At 43.1% G+C, this 14,134-nt stretch overlaps 1 protein-coding gene across 1 annotated transcript in view; it reads left to right on the top strand.

Moving 5' to 3' along the window:
* Positions 1-14,134, top strand: part of RHOJ (ras homolog family member J) — a 56,595-nt gene that overhangs the window by 34,934 nt on the left and 7,527 nt on the right. The window contains exon 2 of the mRNA XM_026849485.1: positions 10,948-11,006. Coding sequence (XP_026705286.1) covers positions 10,948-11,006 — 59 coding nt within the window. The remainder of the gene's footprint in view (positions 1-10,947; positions 11,007-14,134) is intronic.

The raw sequence follows: 14,134 nt of genomic DNA, 5'->3' as shown, positions 1-14,134 counted from the left end.
AAAACACTAGCTCTGATCCTCAAGCAGTGCAGGAAGTATCAGAGAACTGCCTTAATTCCTCCCAACCATGCAGAGACCCTTGCCCTCCCATGCTCTGGAGTTATTTTATGAAACACTCTGTGGATTGCCTGGACACATTTCAGTGAGATTTGTCTCATTTTGCCACTAATCTTCCATTTATTTTGATGTTATTTACTTGTGTTCCCTTGATAACCGAACACTTGACATAACTTTGGAGATGGTCTTTTCCCCAGCACTACGTTGCATTTAGAGGAATGACTTGTTGCCTTACACGGACAGAAGAGAGAAGCTAGGCAAATGGTCAAAGACTCTGTTTCTTCACATATTTTCTCCTTGGAGTAAAATTAACACTCCTTGATCTGCTTAGCATGACCTCAGCATCACTGTTAGGAGATTTGGGATAGGAATTGAGTTTCAGTAAACAGTTGATTTAACGAGCCTTGACTGACTTTATCCGTGTTAAAATAAACTAAAAATGCCATAGCATCTGGTCTTTTGCAGGTCAGGTCAGCATAAATAGTTAAAATACTAATAAGATTACTCCAATTATCAGTTACTCTTTAATATTCTCAGAGCTCTACCACCTTTGCTATTACCTTGAGCTCAGCTCTAGATAAACATATATTCCTAGATACTGTGCTATGGTGATGGAAGCTTTAAAAATATTTACAAGAGCTAAAAATACAGATATAGACAATAATCTACATTCTGCCTTCATTTTTCGGCTAGGCTCACATTGCAGTCACAGCCAAATTTTTGTTCTTTCATTCATCTCAATACCACAAAAAATCATGTGGTCTCAGGAGGAGCATTCCCCCCCCCATCAGGGTTAAGAACATATCTAGTATTATTCATTGTTTAGGAACAATCACAACATTTTTAACAACATGTTAAATTTCTATCTTTTTATATTACTTAATGCTACATTTGTTCCTCTAACATTTGTTTGGATTTAGTGCTATTTCTTTCAGTAAAGAATAAAAAGACAATTAGAGTTGCATTGAAATGCACTCAGTCTATTTTTCTGCAAATTTAGTGCATATATCTAGATGGTTATTATTAGTTTCTAACTCAGGAGCAGAACTGCCTTCCATGGGGACATCTGATGGTGCACAGTGAGCTGAAATACTCCGGAAGCACCTCCCAGTCTGCTGTAATGCACAACCCTCTATTTAAGACAGAATGAAATCTAACAAACATTCTCTTAGATACCATGTCAATTGTTCTTCAATTTGCCAAGCACTATAATCGTGTTAGCCTTTTGCATCTAGCACAGTTTTGCACAATGTTGAGGTCCCAAAAGCTCCCTCAGGACTGTATTACTGGAGAAACTGGGCACAGCTTTCCCTGCAAACAGACCCCAGGGTTCCTTGGACTCGGCTATCAGCGAAGCTGATTTTGCTCAAGGATTGATTAGCACAGCCATAACTCACTGACACGCAGGAGAATCCTCCAGTGTTGATTTTACAAACAACGAGGTCCATGATTCCGATAAATCAACATCATTCATACTGTCTATAAATAATTAATGTCCCAGACTGGGAAGAAGCTGGCTCATGTTTTAGTGCTGTGCTTGTTCTGAAAGCTTGGGGAATTTCCATTCTCCTTCATCCATTTCTGGACCAGATTCATTCTGCTTGATCTTCCTAATCAAGCTCCACTGCTTTTGTGTCCTTTGTCATGTAAGCTGGGCGATGCTGAAGTCTGACTTCTCAAAGCATTTTGAAGGATTAACAGCATTTCACATCAGCTGCTTGAATAAAAATGATTGGTGGTACATCCCTTCTGTTTGCTGCCTCTGCATAGCAAACGCCCAGCTGTGAAGAACTGCAGCGTTTTTCCTCTCAAAATGCTGAAAAACCACATAGTACAAGTCATGAATCTTCCTATAGGATGACCCTGTCTGGATTAATCTATTCCTTTGCAGAATGAAACAATAGAGCTGTCATTTGGTGTTGGCCTACTTTCCCAACACGGCTGCAATGCGAGTTGGGGTTGGGCAGTTTCCTACCAATTCCACTGGAATCCTCAAACCTGTATGGACAAGGTGGAGGGGAGGGGATGCCTCTTGCTGCACATGAGAAATAAGAGTCCAAGGTGAAGAGCAAACCCCAGAGGCAGCAGAGGGGTAAACACCAAAAAAGTGTAAAGGAAACACCCAAAAGTGTTTAGATATCACTTCTGATGCTTCCAGAAGTACCTGAAACATCCTGCTGAAAAGGCTGCTCTCTGCATAGTCAGTCCCAGACTTCCAAAATTCTTCAACATTAGCTTCCATACCATGAGAGCACTGCAGAAGTGTGACCGTTTGCCTCCCCTTTTGTGAGGTGCCTTCAGTGAGCATTTGGGTTAGTCCTTAGATTTTCCATACAACCACAAAGTTAAAAAGAATGTTACGGGATTACAAATACAAAAGCCAAGAGTGACTTGACTTTGGCCTTAAGAAAAGCATAAAGCACTGCAAGACTCATTAAATAATGAGAATAATCAACCAATGCAAATTTTAGATCAGCCATTGAGGGATGACAGGTAGAAATAGGAAAGTCATGTTACCTCTAGCTAGATCATTAATGAAACCATTGCTAGAGCACTGTCTAGTCATAGCAACTGCTTGAAAAAGCAGTTTTGTAGCAGGAAAATAGCTACAAGAATCATATAAGAACAAGAAAATATGCCTTGTAGGAAGACACTAGATAAGCTATTTAGAGCAGAATAAATGATGCTATGAATCCTATTTGGCTTTAAGATCACTAAATGTGAGTGGCCTAAAGACAAAGCAGTGAATTCCTCACCACCTCATTAGACCAAGAGCTACACTGAGTGAAATCAGCTGAATCCCAGCCCCGGAGGCCTCTCTGCACTCCCACTGCAGGGAGCAGACTGGAAATGGTTTTCAGATATTGTAAATATCAGATGGGCAAAAGTATTTGCTCAGCAGAACACAGATATCATCCATTGATGAGGTGACAGAAAATGGTGAGGTTTGCTCAGAGCCTCTCTTTGGAAAAATGCTGGCTCTCAGAGGCCTGTACGAGCTAGTGGTAGATGATTACAGGAGCAATTAAAGAAAGGCATTTAGTACAATTTACATCTAAAGTGCATTATTTAGGCCAATTACAGGGCAAAATAACATGTTTTTGATTTTTCTTTCAGAAAGAATATAGTTAAGCTGCCGGATAATTCTGATGTAGGAAATCAGTTTGCCTGTAATCAAATCTTGTTTGTCTTGAAGGAGGAAATGGGGGAACATACCATGAGCAATGTGTGACTCAATTTCCTGGAGATGACCCTCACATGTGGAAGTGAAGAATGGCCCAGGCTTGAGTCACAGGGCACTGGCAGACCCTGAATGAGCCAGGCATCCTGTAATACCAGCAGTTATCTGCCCTGGGCGTGCTGGCCACACCGTGTTGTAGCATTGCAATCAGTCAGAGCAAAGGGAGTATTTCCAAGGAGGAGCACTGCACAGATAACTTTCTAGCTAAAGTGGCAAAGAATCATTACAGCTCAGCTGAGTTGGTTGTCATTCCTGGCCTGAATGATGGGGATATGTCATTAAGGTCTGTCTTACTCTTTTTGACCTGCTTCCTTTGGTGGCTGCCAGACTGTAGCATCCCCAGAGCTTTCATTTGTGGGTTCACTGAGTAGTCACAGCTTCAGCTGCAGCAGCATGACATCTGAAGACTGGCCCACAGCAGCTAAAATGAAGTTTCCCGGACACTGATCCAATCAAAATTAAAGCAGCATGTGAGAGCCAATCCCTGGCAGCCCTGTCCCTACTTTTTTTCACCTGTATCAGCCAAAGAAAGATATTTCTGACCACAAATATAACCCAAAATAAGATTCATAAATTCACCTGAAGCGCTTACAAGGTACTACTAAAAAGCACTGCCCACATTTACTTTGTTTTCCTGTTGAATATTCAAAGCTGCTATTTGTTAAAACCTGGGATATGTAGTTTCAGTTCAGTTACTTAGATGCCTATTACGGGAACCAAGGGGAATTAGAGATTGAAATGTCTGAGGCATATTTGAGTTTGAGTCTTTAGCTGGAACATAACAGGATCCTCACATTTCAGCCAGAGAGACCCTTATTTAGGAACTACGCAGTACAAAAAGATAACATATTAACAAGATGTTTTAAATCACTCTTCTTCAAGCAAACTCCTGTCTTGTCTGGGATAAGCCCCAGAGAGGAGAAGACATCTATGAAGAGGAAGAGGATTCCCAGTTCATTAGAAAACCTTTTACAAAACTACATTCAGGAAGGAAGGAAAATGCTACCCAGCAAGCAAACATATTATCACTATCCCCAGGGATATCAGCTGCTGGAGAACACACCACAGTCAGTTTATGGATAACTTCATAGAAATCATTCTGAAAGGTGTCAGAGGAAAGAACTTGAGGTCTCTGTGACACACTAGAATTTGCTCCAGTCCGTAGACAAAGTATTTGCTCTTGAAGATACGGTCTGGACTTGAATCATGCCTTGCAAGGATGATTCAGAGAGGGAGTAAAATCTCCCAGGAAATCATTGACTGATGCCCACTTCTAAGGAGTTCAACTCAAACCCCAAATCTATGCTGAGGAAAGCACAAAGACACCCCACAAAAACCTTTCATATTTGCAGGTGGAGTCTATCCTTTACTTGAATGACTTGACTATAATTGTGGTAAAGAACTTGGAGGAAACGGAGAACAAATGGTTCTGGCATCACTGAAAATGTTCTGATTTTATAGGTTGGCATTGCAGCAGATTTAGGGCATGTTCACAAGGGGAAAAGGGTATCAGCTTCTTCCTTTACTGTGAGAACTGAGGAGGAGATTCAGTTCTCACCTTACTGGGAGCTGCTCTAGTCCTCTGAGGTGACACTGTGGTTCTGGTCCCTGTCACTGAGTACATTCACCCATTATTTTGCCAATAAAGTCTATGTTCCTTTGTTAATTTGAATCCTTCCCCTCTCAGATGTCCTGGGTATGATTAGGGTGCCCCAAGCTAAAGAAAAATATTTCACTCTACAACTGAAAATTTTGTGCAAAATACATGTTTGTGTATCATATATAAAACATGTGTGTGCATATGTATTTTAAAAAGACAGAAATATTGCTCAGTTTATTTCTCATTGCTATCCTCCCTCCTTAGTACCTGATCTGTATTTAACACATTGACCAGATCCAGTTACAGTTTCATGTAGAGCTTCACCTGCCAAATACATGCTTGGCTTGAAGTAGCGCTGTGAAACTGGACACAAACTGAAGCCAAGAGTTTCAATCACTACTGCTCCCCCTTGAGTGAGGCCTGCATGAACAAGCACCTTTGGATGTGAAAGGAGATCTATAAAACACAGATGTAAAGACCTTTCTGTCTAGAAATGAAAAATCTGGTCAGCTGGCTACCAATCACTTAAAGCACTAAGAACCCAAATCTAAACCCATCTAAACTCCACTGCAGCTGACCAATAACTGCTCTTTTATCCATCTTCGAATTTTACCCTCTTTCCCAGCTGGAAAAGAAACAGACTTGGGCTTTTCTACTGTCAGCAGGTCAACCAGAATTGCAGTTGTTCTTATACTGGTGGTCATTAGTCTGTGTTAAGTAACATGCATCTGGTACATATAATCATAATGAACAGACAAATGTACACACTTTTGTCAGAGCTTGTTGAAAAGGGCAGATGATGGCCCTTGTGAAAGTTTGAGGCTTGATGTGGATTAATTTGCCCCCCAAAATGAGGAAGATTTTCCATCCAGGCAGGTGCTACTATCTCTGCTTGCTCTCGGGCTCCTGGCATCTCTCTAAAGCAGCTGGACCTTAATTTATTGGCAGGAAGGCACTAAAATAAATAGATGACTTCTTCCATGTGGTATCACATTAGATATCGCCTAAGCTATTGTGTGCATTCTTTTCACAGAGACTTGTGTTTCTTCGCAAACAGATTCTGGGAGGGCAACAGAAAATTTATATCCCATTTCTGTCAGTGTAGACCATGGAGATTGCTGTTGTGTGGCTGAAGGTTTCTTCCATGGGTACAGTTCAGTCCCACAAAGTCACCAAGGCTTTGCTGCAAACATATGAAATAAAACAGGAGAAGAGTTTGGCAGAGTGACTATTGATGGTGCATCTAGAGCAACCTGGGCAACAGGAACATCAACAAAAAATTGTCAGATTGTCCCCAAGACACAAACTAACCACTGATTTAAAAATGGAACTCTCAGCTCAGACCATGGTTCACAGACCAGATCCAGCCCACACAATAACTCCATCCAGCACCTTGCCTTTCTGCTGTGGCAGAACAGCATGTTTCAGAGTTCTGTGTTGAAGCCCATTAACAAAACCCCCAGGCACACAGACCTGCGACAAAGCCCTGGAGATGATAGTTACTCAAACTCTAGCAAGCAATAGCCAACTAATTTATGATCCAAATAACATTTTAAGAGGGTTTTTTTACAGATCCTGCACTTGGTTAAAACCACCCAGCAAAAGGAGAAAACATCTGCCCTGTCGCATTGTTTCATGCAACCCAGACTGAAGCCAAATGAGAACCAGGACTGTGCAAGTATTCAGCCACGTTTTATTGCAGTCCCCACTGCACTTGGTGTTAAAGGCCATGCCATTTCAGTGCTAATCAATATATCAGTATAGCCAGTAAATGGCAAGGAGTGTTCGGTTTTATTTGTTACTCCAAGACGGCTCATAAAGCCAAGCTCACAAGCCTGTAGCGGAGCCTGCATTACCCAAATGACTGGGAAGGAATTCCACGTTGGTTTCTCATAGGTTTGGCTGCTGACAGAACAGGAAAAGCTAGTAAGAGGTTAAGTAAAAGTAAACTGAGATAAAGCCAAGAGTAAGGCCTACAAATCTGGCAGAGCAATCTCAGCTCATAAATACAACCTACCAAGTGGACAAAATGAACAACATTTTGCCTGACAGAGGTGGACTGATAAACTCTTAGTATAAAAACACCATCATGTTTACACAGGCAAAAGCCATTTATCTTGACATCTGTTTTGTCTGCATGAAAGTGTGGTAGAAATCTCAGCATCAAGACATTAATCTAAGCATCACTGTTTCAAGAGACAGGAATTGTTTTGAATTGGCAGTGAGAGCCATTCGGTCCCCACTGCACTCAGAACCAGGAATCCAAAGACAGTAATTTGCCTGTTGCTGAAGTTTAACCAAGATGACAGTTTTGCTGGGGTGGTCGCTGTAAACTTAGAGAGGTGATGTGGACAGGAAAGATATCTTCTTGATGAGACAGATTAGAATAATTAAAGAAAGAAAATATAAAAGTTGATGTGGAAAAGAAAGAGAAAGTGAAAGAAATAATAAAGAAAAAGAAAGTGAAAAAAAAATATGACTGGTACCACAAAGATTAACAGCAGGACCTATAAGAGGTAGGATGCTATAAGGAGAATTAAAATGTGATGTGCAAGCTAGGTAGTCTCAAGGTGTATTTTTCCAAATGCTCTTGCAGATGTGAAGGGTAATGGTAGGATACCACCAACTTCTTTATTCCCCCTCAGCATTTTCCCGAGGTCACCAAGAGCCAGACTGAACTGTACAAACTCAGTAACTGTTCAGTGTGTGGCTCCACAGACCTGTTGCAAAATATCCACCCTGACTTCATGGACCACAGAGTACACATAGTAGTATAGGAGCTCTTGCAGCATATCCTTCTGGCAAAGCATAGCACACCAGAGACAGAACAGACCTCTATTCAAACAGCTTATCTCCAAACCTTATTAACTACTGGAGCAAGGCAGCAATTTGTATCTGCACCAGGTCTTCCTGCCAGTGTACCTCTGTCAGTTAGATGCCACCAAATCTTCACAGCAGCTCAGCCAGGACAGAATAAATTTCAGTGTGACTTTTAAATTTTCAAAGCACTTCAGACACGAGCTGATCTTTGTAAGCAGGGCCCAGCCTAGTTTGCCTGTGCACAGGGTTAGCCAGCATGAGAGGTAGAGCTGGATAACTACGTCACCACTGATGTATGGCAAGTGTCTCGTTCATATTCACCAGACACATTAGATCACCTGCCCCTCCATGCACCCCATGGCTACACAGCTGCCCTATGAGCATCCCATTTTGGAGGTGCTCTGCAGATTCCATACAAATTCAACCAAGGACTGACAGTGCAACTGATGTTCACATGCAGTCCTGAACATCATGTCCTGAATGCCACCTCAGACAGCTGAGCACTGCATGGCTAAAGCACCACAGGTAGAAAAGTGCCTTCAGCTGAAGGGTACATCTTCCCACAGTTGGTCCTTGAGCAGAGTAAAATCAGCAGAACAGGTCTGGCTCCTGCAGTTCTTGGCACAAGGGCAGATTGAATGCTGGCCAAGGTTGCAACTGGAAAAAACTGTGCACCTCCTGGCTGCCTCTGTTAAGCTGTGCAGGACCACCTGTGGCCCTGTTTTGCCAATTATTACACCTAGCACAAAGAACACAGCCAGCATAAAGACGAACCAATAACCAAATTGTATTTGATACAAAAGGGTCATTACACGGGTGAGCGCTGGGGGTGCAATCAGATTATACATAACCGACATCAATCCCACTGACCCCAGCAACAACACCACACAACCATCAATGGGTGGAATAAATGGTGAATTGCAGTCTCCCATAGAAGGGATAGGAGATAACTGAGTCAACAAGCCAAACGCATAAGACCAAGGAAGCCACACACTGAATCTCCACACAGTCCACATTTACAAAAAACAGACCTGACTGGAGCCCAGTCCCAGGGAGGCAGGAGGTCCTTCCCCAACAGGGAACTCTGCACAGAGCATCCACCTCACAGACAGACACTGCCCCTCCTGCAAGTGGTCCCAGCTTTTATCCCTCAGTGGGACACCTGACCTTGGATTACTTAATGTGGGACACCTGGGGCTCATTTACCCAATGGCTCTGTCTGCCAGGCCGGCCCCACCCTGGAGGGAAGCCTAAAGGCAAACTCACCCCCCCTTTGGAAAGGGCTGTGGGAATCACCCAAATGTCAACTTTAATTTGGGGTTGGGGTTGAAACTCCAGCGTTTCAGGCCCCCACTGCTTCTGAGAAGGGAGCTAAGAAAAGCAAGGATATTGTCACTATACATACAGTTCATAGCTCTACTGGGATATTTTGAGACTTCCTACATCTCAAAAAGTTGAAAACCAGGGCTTTGGGGAGATATAGTTCAAATTATTTTATTCAAGTCAGGTTGAAGAAAGGAGATGGGGCATCTGGACTGTCTCCTGCCTGCATTAGTACCTATCTCCCCATCCCAGTACCACTTCCTTTGGCTCTTCCACCCATGGACATCTGTGCTCAACAGCTAGCTCCACTTCAAGTTCCCCTGTTTTCTGCACTGTGTACAAGCTATCTCCTGAACTGAGGAGCAGGAGGAGAGCTCTTCACCCCTTTCCCATCTCTTCTTTCCCTTGCACATCACAAGGCAGCCCCAGCAGCAGGTGAGTGCAGCCCGTCCTGCTCTCATCAGCAAGTCTGGTCCTCCCCGAGCCTTTGTACTTTCAGGATGTCAGTTTTGTTCTGTTTATATGCTAGCAAAATCACTGTGTTGCTTTGCAAGCAAGTAAAGCTGCTGAATAATCAGTCTATCCAGCCACACTGACAGAGTCTTCAAGTCTAAGAGATTTCACACAGGACATTGTTCCCCAGTGCAGGAGCTATTAACTTCTGTAAACTGGTACGTGCTTCTCTCCTACAGAAGTCTTATCACTTAAAAAAAAAAAAAAAAAAAAAAAAAGCAAGAACCTGTGTGACATTTTCAAACCTTCTCTTTGCCAAAAGTAACTATTAATCTTTCCCTCATTAATTGCAAGTTGTGATCAGCCAAAGGGCATTAGTCTTAGCACCCCACTGCCCCAGCCATAGCTCTATGTTCATTCCAGCTATTTTCCCTCATGATTACAAAAAAGTAATAGTCTATGGGCTGCAAGAATACCATTATTTTGAGCAACCTTCCTGGTGAATGTTTAAAGTCTTCCTGCTGACTAATAGGTGGAACTGGATTTCCCCCTTTCTTTCCAGTTGAGTAGAAATGATTTAAGCAGATTAACTGGTTAACTAAATGCCATTAACACAGATTATATTCTTATAGAAAATAACATTGATTACAGAGATCAGATAATAATGGGGTTCATCCAAAGGCAGTGAGAAAACATTTTCATCAGTGTAAATTGTCTCAAAAGGAAATTCAAAGTGAATTCTACTGAAGGAGTAAACGTGCTAAGTGTGATCAATAAACTAAGCCACAGCCAATAAACTAAGCTCTCCTTCATTTACAACAGAGTCAGTTCAATATCTGAGCAAATATCAGTGCTCCTCTTCCTCCCTGTCCTTTGAGGCATCCACCACAGAGCCCCACACATTAAGCACTGCCCCTTTGACCTGCAGGTGCATGACACAGGACAGGACAGGTTACCCAAGAACCAGCACACCTCCACTGAGACCCACCAAAAATCAACCACTGCTGAATGCTTCATCATTTCACAGCCTGCAAGAAATAAAACAACAAAAAAAACTCTCAATGATCCATGACAGACCTACCCCAGTGCTCATGGTGAGAAGGCAGGAATTCTGTGCTTTCAGGTCCTAGTACCTCATGGGGTCAGCTGGTGCCTGCAGAGACAGAAGCAAATATCCTTCAGTCTCCAGGTCCTTGACAGCAGCGGTGTGTGCAGCTCATCTCTCTTGGCTGTTTGTAAAGAAATAGGAGCTTGGCATAAAGGATTTGCTTTTGTTGTAACTTCAGGTTGCTTTCAATTTGGGTTGCATAGGTGTGCTTGGTTTAGGATGCCCATTGTAAGGCACGTGCTAATGTGTCTAGCACAAGGGTCTATTGGTGTTTGGGGATAAAAACACATCAAAATGAGGCCACTGTCTTGTGCATAAACAATATCTCTTATTTCTCCCTTCCAGTAACTGTGACTGTGGGAGGACAACAACACTTGCTGGGACTTTATGACACTGCAGGACAGGTAAATTACTGCAAAACATTTATATTTTCCTTTCCCATGGTTTGATTGTTACTACTCTATATTGGGATTTGTTGTTCATGCTGTTTGTGGGGTTGTTATTTTTACAACTATTAACAATCTGTTGTGAGTTGTAATGGTTGAACTGTTGAACTTCTTTTTGTTTTGTACGTAGAGCTCTCATTCTGGTTCAGCAATAAAACAGACACAAGTACACTCATCCCTGAGACTGAATTTTGCCTGAGCAAAAGCTAAAGCCTGATTAGGTTGGTCGACTTCCCATAAATCCACCTACTGCAAATATGACGTTTGGTATAAAGTCAGTGTTTTCTTACATTTACCACATGGTGGCATTGAAGGTACAGAGAACAATTCCCTTTTGCAAGATCAGAAAACTGATCTAATACATCACGAGCCTATCAGTCACCAGCTATTGACTTTTTAAATGGTAACCCAGCCAGATTGGCATCCATCCCAACATCCTTTTCCCAGGACAAGGGTGTCCATTACAGTAGAGGCTATACCCCACGCTTACTTACATATATAATGCTTTTACTGTTTTCACTGTTCACGGTCTGATAGTGTGCTTGCAACAGAAGTTTGCAGAAGCACTCTGGTCTATGGGCTGATTTCGGAACCTGGAGAGGAGGAGAGAGTATTTCTCACTGCCTTGCTCTGCCCGTAGAAAGGCAGAGGAGGGTACAGGGAACAACACATTTTAATGGTGAAATTCCCCTGCCTTACCTCCAAATGCCTTCGGCTGGCAGAATAAAGAAAGGACCACAATCTACACAAAAGCCTTGCAGAAAATCACCTGCTGAGGAGGGAGGGAGCAGGACCCAGGTCCCTCCCAGCCTGGGAAGATTGGAACCCACATCCACCAGCTCCTCTGGTCAGGGCTGGCACTGGAGGCACTGGGAGAGGAAAGCAAATTTGAGATCATGCTTCCCTTTCTGGGACCCAGCAGCCCTGGATGCAGGGCTTTGCTTTCAGGAGCACTTCTTCGCTGTGCTTCTTTGGCCATGACTGACTGCTATAAAATGCATAAACGATGCAGGAGACCCTCCTGTCTGCAGCAGGACACATTACAGAAGATATTTTGCATCAGTATGCAGAGAGGTCAAAAACCTTATCAGGGCAGACTGCCACATCCAGAAAAACCTGCACTCACCAGGACTTGGGCTTTTATGCTTTGGTTTTGATTTTTTTTCATTTTATTCTTATCACATGTATGTAGGCAGCCACGGTCACTTTATAGCTAGCTTGCTGCCACTTACAGTCCACCCATCCTTTCTATTCACATGGTGCAAACAGATGATCCAAAAGCCAGACCCAAAATATGACCCAAGTCCTTGTCCCATGTTCAAATTTCCTAATCTGTACTCACAAACGCAGAGCTTGAAGCACGTCTGTCATGATCCAGCAGCACTGCAAAGCCTCTGCAAATGAGGCAGGGGTTTTATTCACTTCTCAGTCAGATTTTACCCAGTGCCTTAATATTTCTACTTGTTTTGTAGGGCTGACAATTTCACGTGCCACCCATTTTCTCAGCAACACCTCCTCTTACTTGTCCTCCTGAGCCAGAAGAAAACACTAATCTGTCTCTTTGACAAACTCGCCCCTCCATCCATTCCTCCACAGACATTTTGCCATCTCCTGCTTCAAACTAGCCAGAGCACCACCTGCCTCCAGGCACAATTTCTAACCCATCAGGCTCATTTCCCTTTCAGACCTTGGTCCAGAGGATGTGGCCATCTAGTCAAAACTCAGAGCATGAATCACTTCTTGATGACTAGATTGTATCTCCGTGGAGTCTGAAAGGATGATGCTTCCCATATGCTCAAGCTGTAAGGACAGATCATCTGGGTTGTTTCCTCCCTCCTTCTCCTTGTGCTGTGTGGCTTTCCAAAGGCATCGGTGTGAAGTCATAGCCAAAAATAGCACTTGACATTACGATGCTATAAAACATATGCTAATGAAATAACAATTGGAAAATGTACTCCTGCAGCAGGACCCTCTGTCAGACCCAAAGGGAGAGCTGGCAGAGACCCCAGATCTGGGGGATCTGGTTTTCTGCATCCGTAGCACAAACAGTCCTAGGAATAAAAAACAAAAAACAAAACACAGTGGTTTTTTTTCTCCAGGCTGAACTCAGGTGTGGAGGTCTTTAGCAGGCTGACATGGCAGGGAGCATGCGTGAGATCAGCATGCCAGCAACATAAAAAAATGCAGGTTTTTCTGTACTTTCTGGGCCTGAACACTGCAAGGCATCCATGGAGCAGGGAATGAGCAAGACCAGTTGTTGCATCTCAGCCCAGGCACATCACAGACAGGTAACTCAACAAGGCCATTTCTATGTCAAACCAGCGTTCAGCCCTGCACTTCCTAAATAACAGGCAGAACATGTAAGCATGAGCTAAGGAAACAAATTAATGATCATCTGCAGGTCAAGCCCATGAGAACTCATGTCCCTTCCCAAATGCTACTGTCACTAGCTGCAGCACCTCTGGATATGCCCCATGCCCGTGCAAATATCCAGTCTCTTTTTTACAGTATTTATTTGCTTGACTTCATCCATCTCTGAATGAGAAATGATCCTGATAGGCCATATCTCATAATGGTCCATTACAAGGTTTTATAGCCTTCTCCTGGAGACCAGGTACTAACAGAGACAGGGTCCTTGTCTGATGTGGTCTGGAGGCTCCTGCCAGCCTACAGACACAGACATGTAGAGGAGCCCAAACCAACTCTTAGCCACGACATTTGTGCTTGTGCTTTAACACATCCGTGCAAGCTTCCGTGTGCCCTGATGGGAGACAAGACCTCTGCTATGTGATGCGTGGCTCTCCCTCCTTACAGTTTATATAATGCTCAGTGCTGCTAATGCAAATCAGGAACGCTTCTTCTGAAAAAGGGTTTTCTAGGGGCTCTGAAGGAAGAAGTAAAATAAAATGAAATGCACACTCCTGTAGCTGTCACTGCCAGACAGAGTGCTCGTGGCTTTTAATTTGTAATTTTAATGGTACAGTAAGTTCCAGTCCCTCTGCATATGCACGTCTGGAATTTTGAAACTGGTTATATTTAGTCAATTTCTTTCCAGAAATCCTAAATCACAATTCCTTGAGGGCTTG

The sequence above is a fragment of the Athene cunicularia genome (genome assembly GCF_003259725.1).
Source record: "Athene cunicularia isolate RWA chromosome 5 unlocalized genomic scaffold, athCun1 chr5_part1, whole genome shotgun sequence".
Classification (NCBI taxonomy): Eukaryota; Metazoa; Chordata; class Aves; order Strigiformes; family Strigidae; genus Athene; species Athene cunicularia.
This window is presented reverse-complemented; position numbering and strand designations above follow the sequence as displayed.